The 27,618-nt window shown below is 39.3% G+C and overlaps 1 protein-coding gene across 1 annotated transcript; it reads right to left on the bottom strand.

Annotated features, from left to right (window-relative positions):
* Nucleotides 1-210: 210 nt before the first annotated feature.
* Nucleotides 211-26,405, bottom strand: CAPN6 (calpain 6). Its single transcript, XM_066249854.1, has 13 exons — nucleotides 26,305-26,405; nucleotides 19,927-20,106; nucleotides 9,696-9,827; nucleotides 8,468-8,676; nucleotides 7,807-7,999; nucleotides 7,031-7,224; nucleotides 6,698-6,775; nucleotides 6,406-6,592; nucleotides 3,972-4,094; nucleotides 3,596-3,798; nucleotides 2,913-3,034; nucleotides 2,417-2,553; nucleotides 211-1,858 (listed from the first exon to the last, which is right to left on the bottom strand). The coding sequence occupies exons 2-13, from the start codon at nucleotides 20,089-20,091 to the stop codon at nucleotides 1,676-1,678; spliced, it is 1,926 nt and encodes a 641-aa protein (XP_066105951.1). The 5' UTR covers nucleotides 20,092-20,106; nucleotides 26,305-26,405; the 3' UTR covers nucleotides 211-1,675.
* Between the last annotated feature and the right edge of the window lie 1,213 nt (nucleotides 26,406-27,618).

The raw sequence follows: 27,618 nt of genomic DNA, 5'->3' as shown, positions 1-27,618 counted from the left end.
CCTTCACCCACCTGGATGGAGCACAGCACCATCAGAATGCAGCCAATGCCTCTGCAACCATCATACTTCTACCTGAGCCCAGGTTGCAACAAGAACCCTCCACCCCACCCCTACCTGTGATGGTTCCAAAATAAGCCGCAACAGTTGGCTACTCTTACCATCTCTCTTTTTCCATCAAATCAAGTCAAAACTGGTCAATTTATTGAATGTGAATTTTATTGTGGTTTAGATTATGTAAAATAGTGTAGTGAAGGCAGTACAGAAGTAACACAGACTGAAAAACATGATAGGAAATGAGCAAGCTAAAAAAATCTACAAAATATTTTTAAATGAATGCGTGCTGTACTAGACTAGGTACTACAACTATTTTTTTTTTATCATTGCAGAAGCATTGAAATACTGTTGGAGGTGGAAGTTTGGGGGGTTAAGGAAGGCTTCATGGAGGAGGTGGCATTTATGCTGGGCCTTAAAGGAGGGGTAGAACGTTGATAGATGAGATGGAGGGAAGAACATTTTGGAACAACTGACTCTAGAGAAAATTCTGTAGAAATACTGAAAAAAACAAGAGGGCAAACAAACACCCACAGGGAGTAAAGCTTCCCAACTTAGAAAAATGCCTGAGGGGCCTGACCTGGGACCGAAGTCTGAAGGCCTCAGATGGGTTCTTCAGTACCAATGATATTAGGAGGCAAAGGGCGTAGAACAACAAGCTTGTTTGTAAACCTAGCAGCAGCAGGCTGTTTCACATTGTAGTCAGGGGTCTAAAATTGGCTGTACTGTGCCTGGATGGATTTTCTTAGCCTTTCAGGGTGTGTGGTACTTATTCATTCTTCTTGCCCACTGACTGCCTGCACGATAGTTAGTGCGCGCTCTCGTGCGCGTGCGTGAGTGTAGGTGTGTGTGGATGGGTGGGGGACCGAGGCTTTGTCTCCCACTGCAGCTTCTTCCACTTTTCCCTCTTGTGGCACACAGCTGGCTTCCATAAAGCTGGAGCTCAGGCACTTTCCACTGTCTAGGCCTCACTGGACTCCAGCTCTTGATTAAGCACCTAGGAAGCCTCCTCAACATGAAGGTAAAACCTACTGTGGGGAGTGACTTAGATTAGGGTAGGACTACACTTTCTGGAGGTGGTGATGGTGGTGGTGGTGCTAGCGGTGGCGGCGGCGGTGGTGGTGATCGTAAGGGCTGGGGACTTATAAGCAGGGCCTGGATACTGAATAAAATGCTGCTGGGTCATTTTTAGTGTTCAGGCAGGAGCTGGGATGTCAGGCTAGACCAGCTTGGCCTTGATCACCCCTCCTCCTTCCTTAACATGCTCTACAGAGGAGATATATATTGGGCACCTGAAAGCAGCAAAGGCATCTATAGGGTATCCAGGCTGTTGTTGTCCTGTTTCAATCTCACCCCCAGAAGCTCCAGAGTTCTTTTCTTGGCAAACATCTGTATGATCTCCGGATAAGACTATCACTTCCCCCTGTCCAGCTGCTAGAGGTATATAGGTTACGTAGCTACTGATGCTACTTGGATTGGGAGTATGGGGAACTTATCAGAAGAAAGGAAGAGTTGATTACTATTAATTTCTTTCTTTCATAAGATTATAAATCTGAGATAAGACCTGGCATCTGACAGAAAATAAAAGGATGGAAAGCTGTCAGGATTTTCTGGAGCTGGATATTTAGAGCTCAGTAAGGTCATCGCTAGAAATAACTTTAAGGCTGATGTGGCCTTGCTTCACTTTGGCAGTTGGACCACCCTTCTTACGCAGGTACAGTGACTTCAGATCACGGCAGTCACTGGGGTCAGCATCCAGAGTAACCTGACCCAAGAACTGATCACAGAATTTTCGGCTGTTCCAGACCTGGGAAGACAAGTCAAGAAAGTGAAGGTCAGCAACCTTCTGTGAGATTAGAATTTCCACATTGGCATGAAGAACCTAACACTGAGCTTGGAAAGGTTTCTTTAAAAAACAGAAGATGGTCTCTCCTGATACTTCTCTGACTGAAGGAAATCTACTTCAAACAGGGATGAAAAGCCAGCAAGCAGAGCTCAAGATCAACCTTGAGTTATGACATGGCTACCTAAACACAGCTGGTCTGAGGCAGTAAGTCAGAATAATAACCAAACTGTAGTGCTCCATCCTGACATAGCAGGATCATGGTCATCGGAATTGGCATACGCTTTCCCTCATGGAACTTGACAGTACATATGTTAACATGTGTACCTTTGAGCATGAGGGCTCCTACCTACAATGAAATAAATGGAAAAGAGGTTATTTAGGATGGAGATTAATTAGAAAGTCAGTGTCTATGCCTGTTGGGAAATGTGTTTGAGTATGAAAAAAATGAACAAAAATAATAGTTAATAGTATCTTATACTGAATATGAGCCACTCTAGAGGTCCCTATTCACCTTCTTACCTGCACTATAATAGGAATGTCAGTGGTTCTTCTGTAGAAAATGGCCTGTGTGTCAAAAATGGCATGAACAGTGTTCTTTTGGACAGGAGAACGAACTTCTTCCTTTCCACACTTGATAACCAAATATGGGTTCACAGCTGGAACAAAGTGACATTTGTTTTTAAGACAATGATTCAAGCTCTCTTTCCAGACAGGCAAGAAACTATCTAAGTTTATTCTGGGACTTTGAGGATAACACCAGGGTACTAGAAAGATCTAGGACTTTTATGTCTGCTTGCCTTCTCTTTGCTATACTTTATAAAGATATAAAAATGAATATTATTTAGGCCTTCCCCAAAGAAGTTTGCATAGCATTTTTGTCCATGGTTGAGAATTATCTTGACTTATCTTGACTCGAAATACCATTGAAGAGAATAATTTGTGAACATCTTTTCTAACAGCACATGCAAAACATGAAACCAAATTTTGTTTTCCCAGACACTCTTGTAGTTCTTACTTTCATTGGCATACTTCTTCTCCAGGCCCTCTGCACTGTGAACAGTGATCTGGGTAACTACCTTCGGGTAGCCACGAGCCAGGTTCCAGCAAGACATCTTGGGCATGTCCAGAGTCAGTTCCCTGGAACATCAAAAGAAGACACATTATTGATGATGACTGACCTTTGATGAGAAGATAGGCTTGCAAAGCATTGTTGCTACAAACATGAAACACTGAGTGACTTAGTTCGTTCCTCCTCAGACATGACTTACATTTTATGACTATGTTTTTCTTTCTCTTTGCTTTAAGGACTAACAGATAAAGATCAAAGAAGGCAGGGTTGGGGTGAAAAGGTAGCTCTGGTGACCCAGCACTCAGAACATAATAGAGGAACAGTGAGGAAAGCCAGCTGTCTAAGAGAAGAGTCAGCCAGAGAACAGAAGATAAAATATAAGTGGAAAATCTTACACTGTATAGGCTTATTCCCCTTAAATGGCAGATCAGAGCCTTCAAGCTCAGATCACTCCATTGGGGAATTTCTCATAACCCCACTTTGAAAAAATATTTCTACCACCATCATTTCAATTAAATCTGAGTTGAACAAATTGTCCCTTTGAATGTCTGCGTAGGGTAAGAGGGAAAGTGGGGACTGGAGGCAAAACAGAGAATTGGAGTTTGCAAGGCTGCCTGGGGAAACGGAACCTGAGCTGGACAGGCACTTCAGAGAAGATTCTCAGGAGAAACTCGCTGGTGCGGCCATGCTGAAACATGGTCGGGACAAGCACATAGTTGCCTTTCTTCAGGTACTTGCTCAGAAACACAGTGCGGGTGTCAATGTAGGTGGAAGTTCCAGCACGCTCTTGGATGTAGAGGTGGTGAAGGCGGAATTTGCGATTCATCTCCACCTGGAAGTGTAATTGAATTAAATGCTTCATTTTACTCAAGTCATAGTGTTTGTGTTGGAAGATCCTAGGCCCTCTGCTTTCTTTATCCCTGGACCTTTCTCAACACCCTTAATCCTATCTTAATTTTTACTCCACTTGCTAGCATTCTCTCTTCTCCAAATGCCTATTCTTACCTTGAATAGCTCAAAGCCAATGATGTAATTGTCAGGTCTTCCCATGCGGCGATAGGTACGCAGGTCCTTCTGTTGCAGTGACATGATGACCTTGTGCCCATCCTCAGGCACAGTGAAGATGTACTAAGGGAAAGAGGCCCCAAGGAGCTTAGTTAGCACTTTGATTTTAAACAGCCAGCTCAAATTTCAGGGGACTAAATGACTTTGGAAATCAGAAATGTGTATTATTTTCTGGGCTTTGCCACTGACCACACAATGAAGCCATGGCTAATTCATTGAATTGATAAGTGTAGATCATAAAACCTGATTTTCTCTATGGCATTCAGCATATATTGAAAGAGATAACTTTATGCTTAGGCCTTTGATACCAAAAATCATATGCTTTGTCTTAGTAAGTTCTTGGTAGGTTCTTGGGCATTCCTATTTTTATTATTGTCCTCTTGCTTTTAAAAGCTGTACACAGATAAAATTCCAAAATTATAAAGACACGAAGTATCCTTGCTTAACTTAACCTGACACTGCAGCATTTCCTAAGCTAACTTCTAATTGCCTTTCTAGATGTGTGCCTTGTGGAGGGAAGGAGGAACTCTCACTTCCTTGAGAGTTGATGCTTTGCTATCACTGTTCTAAGGAAGCTGCAGAGCTGTGCTAGAGACATTCTAACATCATATGGGGAATCATGGTGCCACTAGGAAGTAAAACTAAAAGACATCAGATTTATCTCTCTTTCTCTCTCTCTCTCTCTTTTTCTCTCTCCTTCCCTTCATTCCTCTTTCTCTTCCTCCCTTTAGAAAGAAACAGGAAACAGACACAGAACCATAGGCCCACAAGGCCTGCATAGGTCAATCTTGTGCAGATACTTAACAGTGAAACCAAAAGGGCTATTTCTTCAGCTTGGTATATGTGCTTGATACTTAAAATATTTTAGGGTTGTAAATGGAGGTGCAGAGAGGGAATAATGGGAGCATTTTTTTCTTTAAAGACAAAATGGAAGGGATGGAGAAAAAGTATGAGTTAAGTAAATTAAACTACCAGCCTTAGTATGCTTCCAAATGCCTGATAATGAGGTCCATACAAAGAAAATACATACCCATGTAAGGCTGCAATAGAGTCAGAATTCTTGTCATGTAGGTTAGCTCATCAGTATATTTATTTTTTTCATTTTTTAAATCATTTTTATTTGTTTATTCATTTTAGAGAAGAGATACAGAGGGGGGGGAGAGAGAGAGAGAGAGAGAGATAGAGAGAGAGAGAGAAGGGGAGAGGAGCAGGAAGCATTAATTCCCATATGTGCCTTGCCTGGGCAATCCCAGGGTTTTGAACCGGCAGCCTCAGCATTCCGGGTCGATGCTTGATCCACTGAGCCACAACAGGTCAGGCTCATCAGTATATTTAAAGATAAAACCATCAAACTTATTAAAGTTTCAGTCTTTGGATGTTTGGATTTTTTTACTTTGGGTTGTGTTTAGTATTAAGCTCTAATTGTGTCACCTGGAATAACATTGTAATGGAAGATAGATGGAATGAGATCACTGATGGGGTAGCTATTCAAATCCTGAGAGAAATGACTTGGTTCTAGATTAGAAAAGGGAGACATAATGATGGGGTTCAAAAGAATAACCTGCATGAGAAATAGAACATGTATAGTAAATATGCACCCAAGAGAACAGTTGGGAAAAAGAGAAATGAAAATGAATTGAGAAAGTTATCTGGGAAACGATCCTTTCTCTCCAATGTGTTACCATCAGAAGGAAGTGAGGGGTGTTAAGGAGCCATACCAAGTAATTTGGCAAGGAGAGAAGTAGCTAGAGGAGGGAACTCTCAGAGTTGCTAATGTTGCTAAGGTATTTCTCTGCAGAGACATAGTCTGCCATGTTTTACCAGAATCTGGGCCAACCCTTAGACATCTTAGTTTATAAATATTAAATAGCTGCAAATGAAAAAATTGTCAAAGAAATATTGTAAGGTGAACCTGGGTTCTTAGTGCTTTGATAATTTGGAGGCAAGGTAAAATAATTGATTAACCCTGGCCAGTTTGCTCAGTGGTAGAGTGTCAGCCTAGCGTGTGGATGTCCTGGGTTCAATTCCCAGTCAGGGCACACAAAATAAGTGATCATCTGTTTCTCCACCCCTCCCCTCTCTCTTCTCTCCCTCTCTTTCTTTCTCTCTTCCCCTCCTGCAGGCATGGCTCAGTTGGAGCAAGTTGGTTCCAGATGCTGAGGATGGCTCCATGGCCTTGCTTCATGTACTAAAATATCTTGGTTGCCAAGCAATGGAGCAGTGGCTCCAGATGGGCAGAGCATCACTCCATAGAGACTTGCCAGATGGAGTCCTGTTGGGGCACATGCGGGAGTCTGTCTCTCTGCTTCCCTGCTTCTCACTGAAAAAAAAATTAAAAAATAAATAAATAAAAGGAAAAATAATTTATTCGAACCTGAGGATTCTGCAGGAAGGTATCACGGTTGTTATAGCAACCTCCTGAACGGTTCATCAGGGGATCATCATCCACAGTCCAGCATCCCACCACTGATTCTAGCTCCTTGCGTCCAAAAATGGGGTTGTTCACATTGCGGCAGACATTCAGTTCATGAAAGTTGCGGCAAAAGTCCTCCAGGCCCATCCTGAATGGAAGGAATACAGGAAAGAAATGAAGATTGGACTTATTACCTACATTTTAGGTCTATGTAGAAGCTACAATTCCCTTAGCACTGAAAACCTCTCCTCACCAAAATTCTCCATCATCAGACATAACAAGCTCCAAGTTCTTGCGATCTGCTGCAGTCAGTTGCTGCCACTCTTCAGAACTAAAGGCAAATGAACAAAAGGAGATAAGCCGTTGTTTGCCATTGACTTGCTATGGTAAGCAGTATGCCAAAGAAACAGAATACATAAAAACTGAGCCTGCTTTATCTCATCTATGGCTGGGTCAAACATTTCATGCTTAAGAAGAGCTCACAGATGTTACTGAGCATTGACAATCTACTAGCAGTTTGGAGGAATAGGTTTGGAAAAACTATAGGGCTTTGAAGATGTAGCTGTCAAAGTGGAATGGCACTCACATTTCACTCCAGGGGCCACTCCATTCCTGTCTTCCCAAGGGGTTCCTCAGTCGAATCATATACAATTTCTCAGTACTAAAGACTTCCACAAGTCTCTCTCCAAGACGGATCTTCCGAATATCAGTCATGGTGTAGGTATGGCCCTTCAATAGACCCCAATCAGTTTCAACTTCTTGGTCCTCCTGACTGGGAGACTGAGAGCAAACAAAGATACATAAAAGTATAAAAATTGAGAGACCCAAGCCTGGCTCCTCCTCTTCCTTGATTGGTTTACCCCAGCATGGTTGAAGCTAGTTCTCCCCATGCAGATAAAAATTTAATCCGGAAACCTAACTTGACACAGAACAAGTGAAGGAAAGGAAATGAATTTAATAACAATTCATTTAAACAATTCAGATTCAAACTACCCACAGTACTACATTGATATGAATAGCATTAAAATTTGGTGTAGCTGGTTTACTCCTAAAAAAAACAAGCAAACAAAACAAACAAAAAAAAACCCCCAAAAAACTATAATCTCAACATCCAAGAACAGAGGCAGAAGAAATAATTTAGCAGGAGCTATTATATGAGCTCAAATGTTGGCTCCCAGTAGGATGACTGGAACAAAAGGATAAAAAGTTAAAGCTCCTCAGCCTTTGCCAGGGATAGTGTATTTCTGAGTCCCACAATGGCTTTTCATGAATCTCCAGAGTGAGAGTGATATTTCTTACTAAATTTTGTAGTCTCCTCTGTCAGAAATGGGAAAAGAGTGATTGTTTTTAGTGAATTCATACCTCAATGGAGCAACAGATCAAACCTCCTTTGGTAAATGTCTTGTACAGTTCTCGAAACAGCTTGTACTTCTCCTCAACAAGTTCAGTGTATCTTCCCTTCTGCATGTCAACAGTTTCAGCCAATGTGCCAGTGAAGTCCATTATGATATCAGTGGTGGTCAGACCATCAAGTGCTTCATAACAGCCAAGCATCCTGAGAACAAATATGCAATATTATCTTTGTAAAATTATTTTTCCAGGTTAAGGACATCTTGTCCCAAGAATTGGAACAGTCCTTTCCCAGCCAGCCTTTACCATCTGGCTTTCCTCTAGATATGGCAGGAGAGTTATTTTGAGATTATGGTCAGAGATTTCTAGGCTTAGGCTCTGTTTGTCAAGGACAGCCCATGCAGAAACTTGAAGCCCATAATGCCATGTTATTTGCAGATTAGCGGCAGGAAGGGACACCTAGGGGCAAGTATGGAGTTAATATAAACCAGAACAGCTGGTTTCTTGCTAATCTAAGATTTCTTAGGGCCAGTCTAAAGCCCAAAGCAATGCTTTGGATCTGACTCAGATCTTACCCAATTTAAACTAAAGGAATTGAGCTGGGAGAGAATGAACTCCCAAGGAAATATATGGCCTTCCTTTCCTCATGTGTTAGTCAGCCCCCACTACTTACTTTGCGTAAGCTTTTTCCAATAGAGCATTCCAAAACTCATTCATGGAGGTGGAGAAGGAGAAAACCAGATCTCCATTAATGGTGGGCAGCAAGTCATCAATCACCACCTCGGTCCATTCTCCAAAATGCCAGAAACGGAAGCGAAATATCCCAGCATATTTGTCTAGTTTTCGAGGGTCCCACTCCTGTTCCTTATGGTTGGGAATTGTCTGGAAATATAAGAACATTCAATCAACTTTTATTCACCAGACTATATCCAAATACTGAGTTGAATTCCAGCAAATTCATGTGGCAACAGAAAGCACACTAAGTAAATTTTGTATGAGTCTACATTAAGAAGTATTGGGTAGGGAAATTTTTTTTCCACAACTGTTGTTTTCCCAGTTAAGTTTTGCTGAGGATAGTATCACTTTGGCTTCCCTGAATACACAGAGAGTGACTGAAAGTAGCCAGATAAGGGTTATTTCCCACAGATAATCTATAAACTCCATTAAAGAAACTGTTTATAGAAATATATTTATGGTTGCATGTTTAACCACACAAACAAGGTATTTTAAAAATTAAGTTCTATCAATATATAATGTCTGCTGTGGTTTTATTTTTAAGAAATCCATCCTAGAGATTTCATGTAGATTCTATAGAATATAGATTTTATTTATAACGAGTAAAATTACATTTAGAAAATTCTCAATTTCTATATAATTATACATTAATCTACTAAAACAATTTTTATAAAAAAATATTCTAACTTTGTTCCAAATCAATTCAACATTTTATTGTACCAAACTCTAACTATATGCCAAATAAATTTTTGTACTCTTAATAATTTATTAGAACCACTTCAAAGAGCTATTTTCATCTTTATCACCTTTTGATTATTCCTGGCCTTTTCTACCTTTATATCCCAATAGCTACAGAGAAGACAAGCGTGCAGTGCTACTGAATCAAAGCACAGCAAATGACCAAAGTTCTATTAATATGTGTGGCAAAGCATATAGAGTAAAATCTTAGTGGTAGAATCTGGGTGAGTGTATTGGTGTTTACTGTAAAATTCTTTCAACTTTCTGTATTTGTGAAAAGTCTCATAATAAAGTGGAGGGAAGTTACCTAGTTAAAATTCTTATTTCAAGAATAGACAATCTAGAAAGTTATGAGATGACTTTTTCTGAAATTATTAAAGATGACAAGATGGTGGAAACTGAGTGAGGTCCCATAGGAGAAGCAATACCTTTGTCCAGTGAGACTCCTGAACAGCCAAACAGGAGAATGCAGAAATCATTGGCTTGTGCCCCAGTCTCCCTTGGATCAGCTGGTGGTTGCTGATGTTGCCCACAATCAGACGGGGGTCATCACAGATGTCCTGTGGATACAACAGTTGCTTCTAAGAGTATGGGAAGTGTTTCCAAAGACCCAATGTGAGCTGAGCAAAGTAAGGTTGAAAGATGACTAGGACTTCCACAGGTGAAATAAAAGGAAGTTGGTAGCTGTGAAAAATACAGAAAGCAGTAGATCATCTAGACACAGGATCAGGGTAATATGGGGATGTGTTTGGAGAAATGGAAGGAGAGGCTACAATAAAACAGAATGAGATGTTTTGGTTGGGGCTCTCAGACATAGCTGTCACTAGGGTTTGTGTTTGCAGCACAGCATTGAACTTTTAAAGAGGAGAACTAAAAATTAGTACATTATATTCTTTTTTTTTCTATTTCTTTTTTTTCTTTTTTTTTCTTTATTCATTTTTAGAGAGGAGAGAGAGGGGGAGAGAGACAGAGACAGAGAGAGAGAAGGGGGAGGAGCTGGAAGCATCAACTCCCATATGTGCCTTGACCAGGCAAGCCCAGGGTTTCGAACCGGCGACCTCAGCATTTCCAGGTCGACGCATTATCCACTGCGCCACCACAGGTCAGGCAGTACATTATATTCTGACCCTATTTGTCAGGATGATATTTTCTGAAGCACTTGTGCTTAGAAAGGTGATTAAATTTAAGAAACAAAGCCTACTGGAGGTAAAAATAAATACTCTGAAAAAATTATTTAGACCTTTCACATAAAGAACTTTCCTAACATAAAGCAAAGGCAATAGTGGTCTCCATGGCAACTGGATCTTTTCACATCATTGGATAAATATAGATAACAGCAGGTGGTCATAGACCACTCACAGGAGTATTTCAACTGACAGTCTTTTACTATAACAGGAGTTCTGAGGGAACCTTGGATAGATTGGGAACAGCATTTGTTTGGGGTGTATGTGTGTGTTTTCCCCAACAAGTCATTAGCAGTGCCATTCCCACTGTGAGTAGGAAAATAACACAATTAACAAAATGTGATAAGACACAGTTGAAGCTTTTTTTTTGGCAAGAGACAGAGAGAGAGCAAGGGACAGATAGGGACAGACAGACAGGAAGGGAAAGAGATGAGAAGCATAAATTCTTTGTTGCGGCACCTTAGTTGTTCATTGATTCCTTTCTCATTTGTGCCTTGAGCAGGGGGGTGAGGCTACAGCACAGCGAGTGACCCGTTGTTCAAGCCAGCAACCTTGGGCTTAAGCCAGCAACCTTGGGCTTCAAGCCAGTGACTTTTGGGATCAAGCCAGTGACCATGGAGTCATGTCTATGAGGTCACGCTCAAGCCACTGACCCTATGCTCAAGTTGGTGAGCCCGTGTTCAAGCTGGTGACCTAGGGCTTTTAACCTGGGTCCTTTGCAACCCAGGTCAACACTCAATCCACTGCACCACCACCTGTTCAGGCAGATGAAGAATTTTTAATGTATAATCAGTGCCTAGAGGAAGAATCCCTAAAGCTTTCCTGGTGAATAGATTAAACAGAAGTGGCAATGCTCATGTTGAAGCCTTAAGAACCACTAGAGTTAGGCATTTGGAAAAGGGTGGACTATGAAGACATTATAGGTAGAGAGACAAGCATGGACAAAAGTATAGCTGCATACAAGATACCATATAATTGTGACTCAGAGTATCAGCACTTACAGAGTTAAAGTGCAGGAAATATCAATGAAGTATTAAGTAGATGAAAAAAGCATCCTGGGGGAAACCACTTTCCAGTACCTTGACATTCTGCTTATCCAGCAGAATCAAATCCTTGCCTCAAATGGAAACAAAATCTAGATATATATTCATTTAAAATTATTAAATAGAGATAGCTATATTTTTCTGCTTCTCAAATCTTTCTTTTTTTAATGGACATAATTATCCTTTATAAAGAGTCTGGTCTACAGAATAAAACATTCCATCTAGTCTTTAAAAGCCAAAATAACTCTAGAAAAGAATAAGCATTCTGGACATGGACAAGTCCAAGCTGAAGATTAATTGGATATCCTTCTGCTGAAAGGAGTAGGTTAGGTGGGTTGTCAACTTTGGGTTTTCTGTTTGGTTTTTATTTTTAATGTATGTCTGAAGTCTCATCATTACTTTTGTGTCTTAGGAAAAACTTCTACCTTACTAAATTTTCGTGCCTTTTTTCTTTTCACTTATTGAACATAAAGCAGGCGTGTTAGATGAACTATATCCCGATATTGTTTCTCTTATTGTTTCTTTGCAGTTTCTAAGATGGAATTGAACAGTTTTTACTTTCTGGGTCAGGTGTTACCATTTTATTTGGAGCAAGATGTAAAGTTATACAATGTTTTCTTGGAATCAGATGATGCATACAATAGTTTTCTAGCATATAAAAACAGTACAATTAACATTGATATGTGAAAAAAAAGTCTTTAAGATCATTATGAGAAATTATTCTCTGGTTTTATGTAGAGTCATTAGTAATGAGACTTACATTACAGTGTCTTGAATTTATACAAGGTTTTCATTTCACAGCAGAGATCTACACTCAGCCAATACTTTTGGCATGTCAACTTCTATTCAAAACATAAAGGGTGCATAAATGATCAAAAAGACATGTAAACAGAAGTCAATTATACTCTTGTCAACCTAACCATATATATATGCTTAATCATATACAGTAAAAGAAAGATACTTTTTCATATATCACTGTTCATTGAACTGTTTTTCTATGCTATAAAACTATTGTATGAATCACCTAAGTCCAAGAAAAGATTGTATAACTTTATTTCTTGCTCTAAATAATATATATGCTTAGCATGGTAACAGTTATATATATATATATATATATATATATATATATATATATATATATATATATTTAGTGAGTATGTGTGTGTGTGGGTGTGTTGTGTGTGTAAAGCTAAGTATAATCATGGCAGAATATATATTTGGGCAAAAAGCCCACATTACTTTTTATTTCCTTTTATAAATTGGCTCATGCCCCAGTTTTACTACACTCTTTCACATATGAAGGATGGTTATTTAACAATGCATTTTAAAACATAAGTTAACAGTCTACAGACTGTCAAAGCTGGAAGAAATTTTAAAGACTTTTTAGTCAACTTGTTTATTTTACAAATGGGGAGACAGCCTCATAGGAGTGCCGTAATTTGCCCCTTTGATCATCCAGCTGGTTAGTAGACATAAATTTGAAGTTTTAGAACCTTCAAACCATATACAGTTAGAGAAAGAAACTCAAGACCTCAATAGATCCATCCTTTTGACTTTAGGTTTATCAAGGGACACCACATAAAGTGTAATACTGTGTAGCATATCAGGAAGAGAAATGCAGTTACCTTTCTCAGCCATCTACCCCTTGTTTTATGCTTCCGTGCTTAACACTCACCTAAAACCTCTCCATCATTCTGAAAGACTTGCTTAAATCATGTCTTAGTTTTTGGTTCCAGGCTAAGCCGCACTAATAAGGTTTGATCTTCTCAACTTAATACACTAAATATGAACCAATCTATTCTGTACGTCAGCACCATGATGTGAAACATGGAGCAAATCCTTATTAAATCTTATTGTCTATCTCTTTAAGGAAGTGAAAAGCTAGAAAGGAGCTAAGGAGGTAGAAAGGGTAAAGGGTAATGAGCCAATGCAAATCTGAAAGTGGTAGGAAGTGGAGTTGGGAGAGAGGTCACAGCTCACATAGTCACATATTTGGGTGGCTTGGAAGGGAGAGAAGATTGCTGAGCCCCTAATGACTCCCAGCTGTGTTGGCACAGTTAATGTGATCCTTGAACTGGGCTGTTTGTCAAGGCAAAATAATTTCTTAGGGGAAAACACAAACAAGTAGGGAAGTCAAGCACTAAGTAAAGCCAGAAATGGTCCCCCACATATCCCCGTCCCTGAGCCAAAGAAAAGCAGCTTCTCTAGAAAATACATTCTCTTAGCTGAGCATCGAGAGACCCTCCCATTGTACTCACCTCATCTCCCTTGCCAGATACCTCTGGGAGGGGAAGGGAAGCATGCAATTACAATTCTTGGAGCCTTGCACATGTCATTCTATGTGGATCCCTTTGCACCTACCACATCCACATCTCTAGAATTTTTTTTAACACAGGTAAAATTTGATTACAATAAACATTGAGGTCCAGGGTAAACCTCAAAAACCAGATCCAAATGAAAGGCTGCCTAGAAAACCAGCAACCAGAAGAGTGAAGACACTTTTAAAAGTGCTATGTGCAGTCCAGCAGTACTGGTGGGGTAACATGGGTACCTACAAGTGAGGCCGGCCATGCAATAAGTATATTATGACTAAGTCTAGGGCTGTAAGTAGTCGCACAAGGTTCAGAGTTTCCATTTAGTGCCTGCGAATTTTGTGAGATAGTCCAAGTTTCCAGTATTTTATCTTTACAATATTGAACAGTCTGTCTACAAACAGACACTGATAGATGAACCTAGGTGCAGGGAATAATGGTGACCCACTCATTGTACCTGTTGAGGAGTTTTACTTCCACATGAAGATATTGTCATCAGTAAAATATTCTCTTCTTTCCTAACCTCCTCAAGAAAAATTGAATATGGAACCCAAGAATAAGGTCTTAAGACCAACTTTCATTTTTAACCTAGAAAACCAAGTCACAACATGATATCTTTTTATTAGTATCTTTAAACTTGTTTTAGGAGACCTCAGATATAAATTCCAGATGGCTTTATTGGGAAAAATTTATATATTCATTCAATGGAATACTGTTCAGCAATAAAAAGGAACAAAGTGATAATGCTACAATATGGATGACCCTTGAAAACATTATGCTAAGCAAAAGAAGGCAGCTACTTTTATGATTCTATTATAAACGAAAATTTCAGAATAGGAAAACCTAGATAGAAACTAAAAGTAGATGAGTGGTTGCCATTGACTGGAAAAACAACTAGAAAATATGCACAGGAGATCTTAATTGGGATGACACATTTGTTCGAAAGCTGGATTGTGGTGATGCTTGCACAACTCTGTAAATATACTTAGAAAATCCAAGGCATTGTATACTTTAAAAGTAAATGTTATAGTATATAAATTGAAGTTTGATAAAGTTATTAAACTTTTTATTTCTTCTTCTTCCAAGTGAGAAGAGGAGAGATAGAGAAACAGACTCTTGCATGCACCCTGACTGGGATATATCTAGCAACCCCCATCTGAGGCTCATTTGGGGCCATGCTTGCAACCAAGCTATTTTTAGTGCTTGAGGCAGAGGCTCCATTGAGCAATCCTCAGCCCCTGAGGCCAGTGCCCTTGAACCAATTAAGCCATGGCTGGAGGAGAAGAAGAGAGAGAAAGAGACAGGGAGAGAGAAAAGGGGGAGGGGTGGAGAAGCAGATTGTTGCTTCTCCTGTGTGCCGGACCAAGAATTGAACCTCGGACATCCACACACCAGGCCGATGTTCTACCACTGAGCAAAACGGCCAGGACCTAGTTATTAAAACTTTTAAAAAATAGAATTTTAAATAAATACGATAGATGGAAAGAGTATGGGCCTATTTAACTGTTTTCAAGTGTGACAACAGTGGAATATACTTAGGACTACTCAGGTGGAAGGATATGATCTACAGGAAGAGAATGAAATTTGTGAAGAGTTGAAGTGAAAACTACTGTTCAGAGGTATTACATTCATCTGGCTCTTGGCAATTCCTATTAGCAAAAAGATAGAAGTGTTTTCTCCTTACCATTCCTTCACATATAATCTGTCACCGAGACCTCTGTCCTCTGTTTCTAATGTTTCCCTTCATCAACCTTTCCCTTTCATTCTTATCATCTTTCTTTTAATCTAGAAACTCACCAACCTCCTTCCCTCCAATGTAGTTAAATGGCCCCTGGGGAAGGTATTACCTAGTGGAAGACGTGGGCGAGAGCAATGATAATAAAAGCTGAAATCAAAATTTGACCAGAAAAGCTGACAAAAGATCTTATGCAGGTTCCCTTGCTTCTCCCATAGCTGGCTATGCAAATCCTCATGAGGCTTTGCTCCATTTTAGTTTGAGATTAGATGTGTCTTTCTGTAAAACACTATTGCAGCTGAGTATGAACCATCCAGGAAAAAAGCCAGAGAGGAGTAGGAGGGGAGAGTGGTTGGACGGACATGGAGAAGAGATTTTCCATGGGAATGTGGCAAACAGATTTCAGCATAAAAATCTTACCTGGAGTCTTATGATCACACTGTAACTCCGTAAAATCCAGCTCTTAGAATTTACTAAGACTTTATATGTTGAGGACCCAAGAGGGCAGGAAGTTTAGGAATACATGTCTCAGCAATATACCTGTGTACCCACTAAGCTAGTTCAGTAGCTAGGGCCATGGAACCACTGGAGGAATTGAGGGAAAGTATTTTCCTCTGAGGGTATAGTCATTAAACAATTGTGAAAACACTATCTATCTAAAGTGGCTCCTTAGTACATAGCAAGGAAGTAGCAAGTGGAAATATGGGGAACTCAATCCTTCCCTAAGATGGTGTGGCTTGACTTAAGTTAATTGGTTCAATTAGCAGTGGTGATTACAGGCATGGGAGGAGTATTAAAGCAGAGGCTTTTCAACACAAGAGAGGAAAGAGACAGAAAATATAAAGTTAATCATACTTTGTCTATTTTAGAGACTTCCAAATAGGCCTGGCTGAGTATGAGGCTATGTGGTATGCCAAGGGATAAGAAGTCTGTAAGCTTCTTTGCAAACCAGGATTTCAACCTTGCCAATGAGGCGGGTGAGGTCAGTGACCCATCTGATCTTCCTGAGCCAATTTAGAGAGGCCCAGGGCTGTCTTTCGGCTTTCCTGAGGGGAGACCAGAGAACTTTGACGTGTTCTTGACCACAGGCTTGGCCTCCACACTGACTGAAAAGGAATCCAAAGCTTTTTGAGGAGACTCAGATGGTGGCCCAGAACCTTGTTTTTCCCCTCCCCAACCACTTCAATCTGCAATGACTTTTCCTTCTTCAGAACCTTATATGATTTATTGTCTGTATACTTGAAAATAGAACTTCTGATATCTGGCAGTAATTTATTATTTAACTCTTTGTTAGTTCAATATCTATCTCTTCAACTAGAATGGAAGTGCCTCACCTCAGGCCACGTTTGAATCGTGTACAGAAGCTATCATAGAGTAGGTACTTAAGAAATGTTTTACAAGTGCTTCTCCCTTTGGGCTGAATTAAGACTAAGTCATGTATGCTCTTAAAAAGGAAAGTACAGATCAATTAATGATATATAGTATTGGGACAGTGAGAAGAACTTATTGGAGAACTATGTATTTTAGCAAAAGAGACACACAATTCTATGTCCCTGAAATGGCAGCATGGTAGAAACTAATGTGGGCTTTATTGTCAAAACTAAATTCAAATCCTAGCATGTTAACAGCATGATCCTGGACAAATTCTTATCTTTTCTCTCTGAGATCCAGTTTTCTCATGTATTAAATTGATATATAGTATCAACTTTTATTTTTTAAACCAAAAAATGATATCAAAATTATTTTAAGGTACCTACCTTGCTAAACCATAGCAAATAAGAATAATATATATATATGAAACTCTAAACACAGTATCTGGGCCCATAATAGGCATGCTGCAAATGCTGATTCCTTTTCTGCCCATCCCCATTCACCCTTTCTTTCTGGCATTCTTTTTACCTGAAAGAAGTATTGCTTCCTTCCCTGCTAATCCACCTAGGATTCAGTCCACAGAATTTGGAATATGAAGGCAAACAACAAAGGACTGAGCCAAGACAGAGGATAGATGTGTCAAAAGACTGCCCAGTACAGGAAGCACTGTTGGCTTCGTTCACATCCATGGAATGGCTTTATCTTGGCTTACAGTTTTGCTGCACATTGGATCTCCTCCCTCCTCCTCCAGGAATCATTCATTCATATATTCCTTCAATCATCAATCATTCCTTCTTTCTTCAATGTCTTCAACCTCTTCTGCTTTACTATTTACTGCTTAGACTATGATTATGTTAAAGTCTGTTATATTTATTAACACCCCTGGAAAACCTCCCTGAATTCCCTGCCTTTTTAGCTACTACTGCCTTACTGATCTCCTTTTTTTACATCCAAGCATCAGAAAAAAAAATGGTGCCCCTCATTATCACCATCCATCCATTAAAGTGACTCCAAGCAATACAGCTCTATTTTCTTCATGCATTTCTGGGGCAAGAAAATCTTACCTCTCTGCATACCCAATTAGTGGCTAGGAAATTCTACTCACGTTTCCAAGATTTTATTGCAGGTCAGTGATCTGCAGGGTTGTCAACAACTGGAGGTACATAAAGTCAAGAGGAGTGTAATCTTTCTTCTGATGGAGAGGCTTTTCCAGGTCTTATACTCTCAATGGCTATCATATTTTACAGGCAACAACTGAGACATGAACCTAGAGGGCATTATGCTCACTGAAATAAGTCAGTCATAGAAACACATATATGATACGACTTCACTTATATGTGGAATTTAAAGAAGAGCATAAATTAACAAAGCAAACTGAAACAGACTTATAGACACAGAGGTTCAGAGTGGTGGTTGCCAGAAGGAAAGGGGGATGGAGTACTGGGAGAAAAAGGTGACAGGATTAAGAAGCACAAGTTGGTAGTTACAGAATAGTCATGGAGATGTAAAGCACAGCATAGATAATATAATCAATAATATTGTAATAACTATGCATGGTGTCACATGGGTACTGGAAATATCAAGGGGAACATGCTTTAAAATATATAATGGTCTAACCACTAAGCTGTACACGTGAAACAAACACAAGATAATATTTAAAGTAAATTGTAATTGAAAAATAAAATAGGTCTGACCTGTGGTGGCGCAGTGGATAAAGCGTCTAAAGCGTCGACCTGGAATGCTGAGGTCGCCGGTTTGAAACCCAGGGCTTGCCCAGTCAAGGCACATATGGGAGTTGATGCTTCCTGCTCCTCCCCTCTTCTCTCCCCCTTCTCTCTATCTATCTATCTATCTATCTATCTATCTATCTATCTATCTATCTATCTATCTCTCTTTCTCCCCTTCTCTAAAATGAATAAATAAAATCTTTTAAAAAAATAAAAATAAAATAAATAAATAAAATTTAAAAAAGAGATGTCTTTTGCATCGCATAGAAAACAAAAGTCTTAAGAGTGGTCGATGTGTCTTGGCGCCACCTGGTGGCAACCTGCATAAAATAAAGTAGCTCTTGCAAAAACTCCTTTTAGGAGTTTAAGCTCTGAAAATTTCAACTAAAAAGTGACAGCTTTCTTATTGAAGAAGTCAAACCTTAAGTTGCTACCTGAGGTGGTTCTATAATAGTCTCCCAAAAAGTACATCATTAAATAGAACCAGAAATTTTTCAGGATATTGTGAAAGTTCAAGGATTTGTATTTAATAATATGTCTTCTGTGGACTATATTCCTGGTGAAATACTTTGGGAAGGGACCCAGGTAGTGTATCCTTCTACCAGTTATACCCTTTATATATAACAAGGTTGTCATTTTTTCTCCAGACATCATTATCCTATCATTTTATGCACTGTCCTCCGGCTCGTGTAGTGCTTGCGAGGAAGTAAAAAGACTTGCTTTAGAGACAACATACAGATGTTCCACAAAGAAGCATAGTAACCATTAATAGGTGGTGAAAGAGCTGAAATCCTACTTGGATTCCACTTTGTTAATTGTGAAAGGATACAGGTGATGTTATCCAAAGTGCAGCAAAGAAGTCTCCCTCCCCCAATGCAAACTCTTATTTTCTCCCTATAGAGTACATTTCAGTTATGTTCAGCATACAAGGAGCTTTTCTCCTTACTGGTCTGAGATTATCATAAAGTTGCTGTGATAAGCAACTCAGTAAAGAATATAGTTGTTTTTGAGTCACCATGTTTACTCAAATGAACTTCCAAAGAAAACAAGCATGATATATTTTTTTGTTCTTTTAAAATTACTAAATCTGACAAAATTTGACTAATATTCAAGATTCTTCAAGCTATTGCCAGAAGCACAGATTATTAACACTTTCCATTCTAAAAGTCTCCTAAAGTGGCCTATGTGCAGTAGTAGGCTCTGTGAGTGAAACAGTGGACCAAGTAGTCATAAGAACAAAAATAAATAAATATAAAGGGAGACAGGAATTAAAAAAAAGAAACTTACCTGGGGACGTTTCCACACCACCTTCCCAGGAAGCAGTCGGTTGTAGAAAAGTGAATCATTCTCAGGTAAAAAGGTTGGATCACAGAAAAGTATACCATCTTTGATGCATTCCTGTTTCAGTTCCTGGTACTTCTGGTTTTTAAAGAGCTTCAGAGGAGGACCCATAGTATCAAACTATGTCTAGAATGAGAAAAACTATTGTTATTAGAGGAAGAACTTCATGAGTTTTTTTAATGATTACCTGAAATTAGACAAATGGTAGTCATCCTAGTGATTTATTCCCAAAGCCAGGCACTTCAAGTTTGGCTTTAATGGAAAAGTCACTTTTTTCAGGAAACAAAAACAACAACAAAAAAGGCTCTATGCTCTGCAACTAATTAATTTGGGGCTTTGGGTAAGGCATCCAAACCATCCTGGGACCTCAGATTTTATCTGACAAACAAGAAAATATGAGCCTTAATAATATTATTAGAAAACAGATAATAAATATTAAGACTTCTAGTTAAATGTGAGTCACTATAATTTAAAGGGCATTCTTCCATTTACCACTGGCAGGGAGGAGTTCAAGGCAAATAATGATTTTAAATTTGTGCTGAAGAAAAATATTAGTTTACTATATTCAGAATTAAGTTGGTGTCCTGAAGGGTCACACACTGAGTGCTTGAGGGGAGAAGCAACGTCTTTCACTTTTAACAAGCCCTTTTACACAGTGCTTTCCTTTCTATCATTAAAGAGCTTTGCGTTTTTATTACTGGCCAGAAAGACTAATGCAGGAAACAGAGCTCAGCAGATGGCCTCCAAAGACAAGGAAAGATAGAAAGATTTTATGTGTTTTTCTTCTTCAAAGTCTAATATGCAATCATCTGCCCTTGATAAAAGGCAGACTCTGAAATTCAATTACACTTATTTTGGGGACTATAGATTCTTATCCCATGGCAATACATTGTTGCTTTCTTCCCCCCCCCCCAAAAAAAAGGAAAAAGAAAAAAAATACCCTCACATGAGTAAATAGAGAATCAATATAGTGGCTCTTCAGGCGATGTGTATCCGACTGTCCTACACTCAAATGCCCTTAACAACTGATTTTATAAGGATAATTTGAAAGGCAAATTTGACTTTAGATATCTTTGGGGTGATAATAGGATTTTCAATGCTAGATCAGAAAGATAGATTTGTAATGGTTTTAATGATCTCATGATATTTAATGGTAGATAAGAGGGGATTGTGAAGTTTACATGACACCAATTATTTCAAAAGTATATTTTAAAGATAACTGTCTGTATCCTATGATCATATTGTGGTTGAAAATAAAAATTTAAGGTTAAAGTATCTGATAAAAAATGGGAGAAAATTTTTATAAAGCTAATTATCACTTTGAAGAGCCTGCATAAGTAACACAGCTCAAAATCCAATTAATAAAGTGGCAGTTGCTATTTTATAAAAAGTGTAATATTAATTGGACCTCTCTACTATCTTATTTCATGCCCTTTCAGTATTATATTGAAACCCCTTACTGGTAAAGAAGTCTCCCTATTTGAAAACTGTAAAAATATTTTAAATTTAATGTTTCTTGCAACCTACAATATATATGAGCAAGTTTACTAATTTTTCTCAATCTAAAATCTTATTTATTGATTTTTTTTTCAAATTGAAAGCAATGGGATACTGCAAAATACCAAATGCCTTCAGTTATTATTTTTAAGTCTGCCCTCATGTTTTAAAATAAAAGTATTTCTTTGTATTTAAAGCCATGAATAATATAGGTAATAATTTTCCATTAAGCAGCATCAGAGTCAATCAGAAGGTGTGCCCAGGCCTGTTACAAATGGACCCCAATTTTTGCATGTGCTCAAATTTAAAACAAACACTACTATGCCTCTTGATTTCCCTGGAAATTTTTGTTGGATTGCCAGAGGCTGAGGACTATAAGTGGGGGATAGTCCAGTGCAATTAGAATATTTAGTTTTCCAGAACTTGCTAGTCCCTAATTATTTTGGATAAATGAGGATTTCCTGTTCTTGGGAAGGACGTCTGTTCCATCAATCTTCCGTGCTACTCAGTCAAATGGCTAGGCAAGCAGGATCCTGCAAAGGAGATCTTTGTTATAAAAAGAGGGCCTGTTTACATACTGCAGAGAAAATCAGGTTTGATTTTAAAAACCAGTATGATCCCAGTAGGCTCTTTCAGAGGCAGATTGTACAGCTGGTGTGGTTAGATCAAGCCTTTTGCCTGCATTTTGGGGACTCAGTAAAAAAAAGAATAGTAGTTACCAGCCTAAACTTTGACAGATTTTCATTAGAGTAGAGTTGTAGTCCCATGTCCCATTTGAATTGCACAGCAGAATTGACCCCCATTCTGACTAGCTATGTTCCGTTTGCTGTAACTTTGTTTTTTTTGTGCTTTGATTTTCATGTTGTGGGAATGGAGTTATCTATCTTGCCCTCCTTACCCTGTGGCTATACCTGTTAAGATGACTAGTGTAAAAGTAATTTGAATAAGTAGAAAGTGTTCCATAAATGCAAGATATACAGTGTAAGCCATCTCATTGCTTGGCACAGAGCTGGGCAGGCACTCCACCACTCTTCAGGAAATAGCTGTTGAATGGATGAATGTCTTATGTAGAAAATTCATGTTTACATAGGAAGTCATTCTTTGAAATATATATTTAGGTTCATGATCTCTTCATGGCAACCATGTTTAGTTCATATTATCTGTGTCCTTCATTTTGTATCTGCAGAAATGGCAGGTCAGAGAATGGGCAGCTAGAAACTTGCAGAATGAGCTCAAAGCCAGGTCTATGCAATGCTAGATTTAGTGTGCGTCTTCTCACCGTACCACACTGCTTCTTTTGGTCATTGCTTTTTTTGAAGAGGATTTTTTTTTTTAGCTCCAATAAGGAAAACCCTCCAAAATACACATAATACCCAACTTTGAGGCATTCTACCTAGAATTTATTGTCCTCGTGGTTATTTAAAAGGTTATTTCCATAGTTTGATGCTCATGAGAGAATCCAAATCCTTATCATTCAAGGGTTCATCAGTTAACCATCATAAAAATTTTAGAAACCCAGAAATTTATAATTTGGGTTTGTCATAAACACCTTGCCCTGTCAGAGAGTACGAGAGGAAAGAAAAGAATGTTCTTTCTTTGCTATCTTGCTGCCCCTATCTATGAGGAAGAGACAGCCTTTAGATTAATAACCACATATTAAGAAAGTAAGTAAACAGAATCAAATCCAGGGATTTAAGTATCAACTGAAAGAGGCTCTAGCTAACAAATAACTAACAAAGGGAATACACACATCTAAGAGGAGGGACAACTGTGTCATGAGACAAGTATCATGGGCGGTTGGGTGAAGCCGAGTCTGGGGTTTTGCAGAGATAATGGTTTTAAGCAGTACTATTTGAACTGGCACACATTGCCTAGAGATAGAGCACGAAGAAGGCCGTGTGGATTAAGAACAGTGGGAGGGGTGGATGCAGAGTACAGAAAGTTGAGAATTGCCAGGGGAAGTTGACGGTGCCTGCCACGTAGACCACAAGGCTGTAGTTAGGAGAGGAAGCTTTTGCCACTCACTGGACTGGAAAGCTTGGGGAGCTAGGCAAACTCTTAAGAAGAAATCATTTGTTCTTTACCTGTGTGTAAGTCTTAGAGTAGAAACCAGATTTGCTCTAAAAACTGAAATTTAACACAGTTTGTTAAAGAGAGTTATTAACTGATAGAGGAAACTCAGTGTGTGCTTTACAAACTCTGTTGATTGGGGTGAGTGGGGTGGTAAGGGAGGCACTTTAGGAGGAGAGAGGGAGAGCACATGGCTTCTGAGGTGTTGTCACTGGCTCGTTTCTCCTTTTCCCCAGTTTTGCCCTTGTCCTGTACTTGGGACAAAGTCAGAGGTAAAAGCAATTAGGAGTGTGTTTTTTTTTCTTTTCCTGCAGAGCAACTGAATACCGAAGACTTAACTCTGTCCAGGCATGAAGTACGGGTCACTTTAGCCATAATCAACAGTTCCTCTTTCCTAGTACATGGAGGTGGTGCATTGAGATAAAAGGGGCTTAGAAAGGAAGAAGTAATAACAATTCAGCATCCACCTGTTACACAGAGAATAGAGCTTTCCATGTCTACACAGGCGGAGTCTTAGTCCACATCTATGGGCAGGCACCTACAAGACAAATAACCATGCAGATTCAAGTTGTTAGCCAGATATTGTGGGTTCTGAAAAGATCCATGAAAGTCTTTTGATCCAGCCTTATCTAGAAAACATCAACTCTGCTCAGAGAGAAGAGTCTGTTCCAAGACATTCAAAGGAAAAAAGAGCACATTTTCTTTAATGCCATTTATTGAAGAACTCTATCAAGAATTAAAAAGCCATTCAGAATCATAAAAAGAGCACAGGCAGTCAGGAGATCCAGGATCAAGTTCTAAATACCGTCATTTAGTGGAGATAACACCTCTGTCCCTCACTTTCCTTATAAGCATAATGGGAATATGATGGCTGCCTCATTTGCCTCATAATGTTATTGGAGGGGTCTAAAGAAGTACACAAAAATACTTATTAACTGTTAAGGAAAACGATAACCAAAGTAAGACTGTAATGTTAGAAAACATTATTTTTAAGCCTATTAAATTCCATTTCTATTCTTAGTGGAAAATGAGATTTGATCACATGCTTTAAATAAGATACTTAAGGACATTTTAAAAACCAATATAAAATGGCTTCTCCACCACTCAATACCTCCTCTCTTTTCCATTTTTTTCTTTTTTGCTGACTGCCCCCCCACTACCTGTTTTTCTCCTCTTAGATAATAAGTTCATCCTATAAGTCTAATTGAATAGCCTTGTGAGAATTTAATCCCAATTTTTATATAATAATTATGCTGGAAGAACTCTTAGAAATCACTTAACCCAAATCCTTGCTTTTGCAAGAGGGTCAAGGGGCTTGCTCAAGGTAACATAGCTAATGACAGAGCTGGCACTAAAACTAGGACCTCCTGACACTTTTCACCACAATTTTTAAAAGGGTGCAAGGAGAGTGTGCAAACACAAAAACTCAAGACATTATTTTGGAAAATTCTCATTGTCCCCTTCTTACAAGAATGCATTTAGGACTTTTCTTTTTGAATTGCAAGCTGTCAGAAGGTGAGATGACTTCAAATCAAGGCTAATCAAAGAAGCACTGTTTGGGGGTCACAAAGGGGCTTTTTCTGCTTTAAATTTAGGAAACGAAAACACCTAAGGATGCAGAAAGCCTGCTTTTTAACTTATTTCTGATTGCACAAGTGTTTTTAGACTTTCCCTAGACTGCTAGAGACGCTAAGAATAAATAAAGAATGCTATTCAAATCCAAAGTATTCTCACACACATGTACATAGGCATGCACACACATGCCTGCAAACTGCTAGAGAAATGAAAGAGTTAATTAGCAGTCCCAAAAGAATATGTTTTAATTCCTTCAGACTATAACATGTTCTTAATTTCATGACAAAGATTTTTAAATAAGACATTAGCCAAACTCCATAAAACATTAATTCAAACCAGGATACTTTATCCTGAAGCTAAGAGTGACTGTCAGGATGGCAGCATTTGTTTAATGTTTCTGTGTGCTTTACACCAAACTTCAAGCTTCAAATCCTCAGAACCTAGTTTCAATTGCAATGCTCCGATCCTTTCCCTGCCCTCCACCCAGCCCATTCTGGTCAAGTAGCCGAGCCAGTTAAGCCCCTAGAACACCAGTGGCAATGTTGTGAGTGTGTAGGTGAGTGGGGGAGGATAGAATCACAACTGCAAAACAACATTTAAAACAAAGCAAGAATGACAAAAAAAAACAGGTTGGCCAGGGGCTGAAAATAAAATAGTCAATATCAACCTGTCACCAGGGCAGGAGGACTAGCTGTGCAAACAGGAGAGCCTCTGCCGCCACTCCCTCCCATGCGCTGAGAGCGCTGAAAAGCCTTTTGTACACAGTGTGGTTCCAAGAGTTTGCCTGTATTTCAATAATCTACCCACAGCTGTGGGTCAGCAAAAACTAGAATGAAGCCTGGACAGTCAGCCTGGGTTTTCCCTCTCACTTGCCTAAGAAACATCTGTCCTTTCTTACCAGGGATTTCGAAGAACAGAAGACGATAAAAGAAAGAAAAGACCAGAAATCACTAGAAAAATCTCTTTGCCAGACAACCACAATCATCTCACACACACCCAAAAATAACCAGTCAAAAAATTCCCTTAGTTTGGAAGTTTCCAAACTGCTAATATACATGCACATTCGATCCGGATATCATAAAATTATAGCTGTGGCTTTTGATTAACTATCAAATTCGTTTCTTCACCTCTTTTATACACCAAGTTATCCAGGATAAGTTTGCAAATGCCTTCTCTACTCACCTGAGTTATCCCAGTTGCTGCTGCCGCCGCTGCTGCTCTTGGCCAGGTAACCCCTACAAAATCTGTTCAGTCAGTGCAGCTGAACAAAGATTCTGGCTTTCTTAACCTGAAAACTATTTGGGCTGTACCAAGCTCTGCTCACAGGGGGAGGTGACTCGCAAAAACTTCAGGAGACTTTGCCCCGCCTAACAATCAGAAACTGATCCTGAGTCATGAGGAAAATCTGGAAAGCGCCCCTGCCAGATGTGCAGACAGGATGCCCACTCCATATCCACCCACCAACAAATTGAAAAACCCAGGAAGCCACGTTTGAAAGTTCATTTGCTTCCAAGGAGAAATAGGACTCTCGGGAGGGGTCCAAAAGATTTCTGATTTTCCTATCCCAGTATTAATAGTGCAGACATATATTTTACTTGAGAGAGGCCACGGCAAGAAAAAAAAGTGTTGGGAAAATTCTTGTGGGCTTGTCTGCAGACATGGCCCTTATATATGAATCGATGATAGTGATGAGGACTTCAGCAAGTGAGTGGGAGTTAAAGAGGAGCTGATGAGGCACAGGGGAGAAAAGGCTGCTTTGTTAAGTAACAGGTTACATTTAGCCAAGGTCAGAGAGAAACGAGGTAAATGGAGCTTGATGCCATGGCAGTTGTAAGAAGTTAATTTCTAGCAGCAGGACTGTGGAGATTCTGCCTGGCAATATTAAGTGACAAGAAAAGCAAATAGTTGTGTTTGCTCTGAAAGGCCAACTAAGAGGCTTAAGCAGTATTCTCAGACCTGTAAAATACTATGCTGAATACCAGTCAAGATTTTGTTCCCTGAGATTCACTGGGACACAATTCGCAAGTTGTTTTAGTTCCAGGAACACAGTTCACTAGTTGTTTTAGTTTTGCACCTCCTTGAATTTTCGTCTCATTCACCAGCTCTCCCCAACCAATGTGGTGCTAACCCTTTGACCTGAAACTACTACTGTCTACCCGTATCCATAACCAATTCTTCTTTTGGCTAGTTGGAGAGAGAGAGAACGAGAACACAGTGAGCAAAGTAAGGCCTAAGAAGAAAAGGAAGCGTACTCTCCCTAATCACTGGCCCCATACCAATATTTCCATGAAACGCCTGAGCAGTTCTATAACCGTGATCTTTGAGACCTCCCGTCTTACATTTCCCCACAGCTCCCTCTGTGGTTTCTCACCCTCTATGCCAAAATGGATATTGAGCTAGAGGTAGGTGGCAATATAAAATGCCAGAGCCCAGAAGAATTAGGGCTTTAAATACTAATACTCAATTTGGTTCCTCAGTGACAGATTTCTTAAACCA

The sequence above is a fragment of the Saccopteryx bilineata genome, chromosome X (genome assembly GCF_036850765.1).
Source record: "Saccopteryx bilineata isolate mSacBil1 chromosome X, mSacBil1_pri_phased_curated, whole genome shotgun sequence".
Taxonomy (NCBI): Eukaryota; Metazoa; Chordata; class Mammalia; order Chiroptera; family Emballonuridae; genus Saccopteryx; species Saccopteryx bilineata.
The sequence above is the reverse complement of the archived record's forward strand: the minus strand, read 5'-3'. Positions and strand labels throughout refer to the sequence as shown.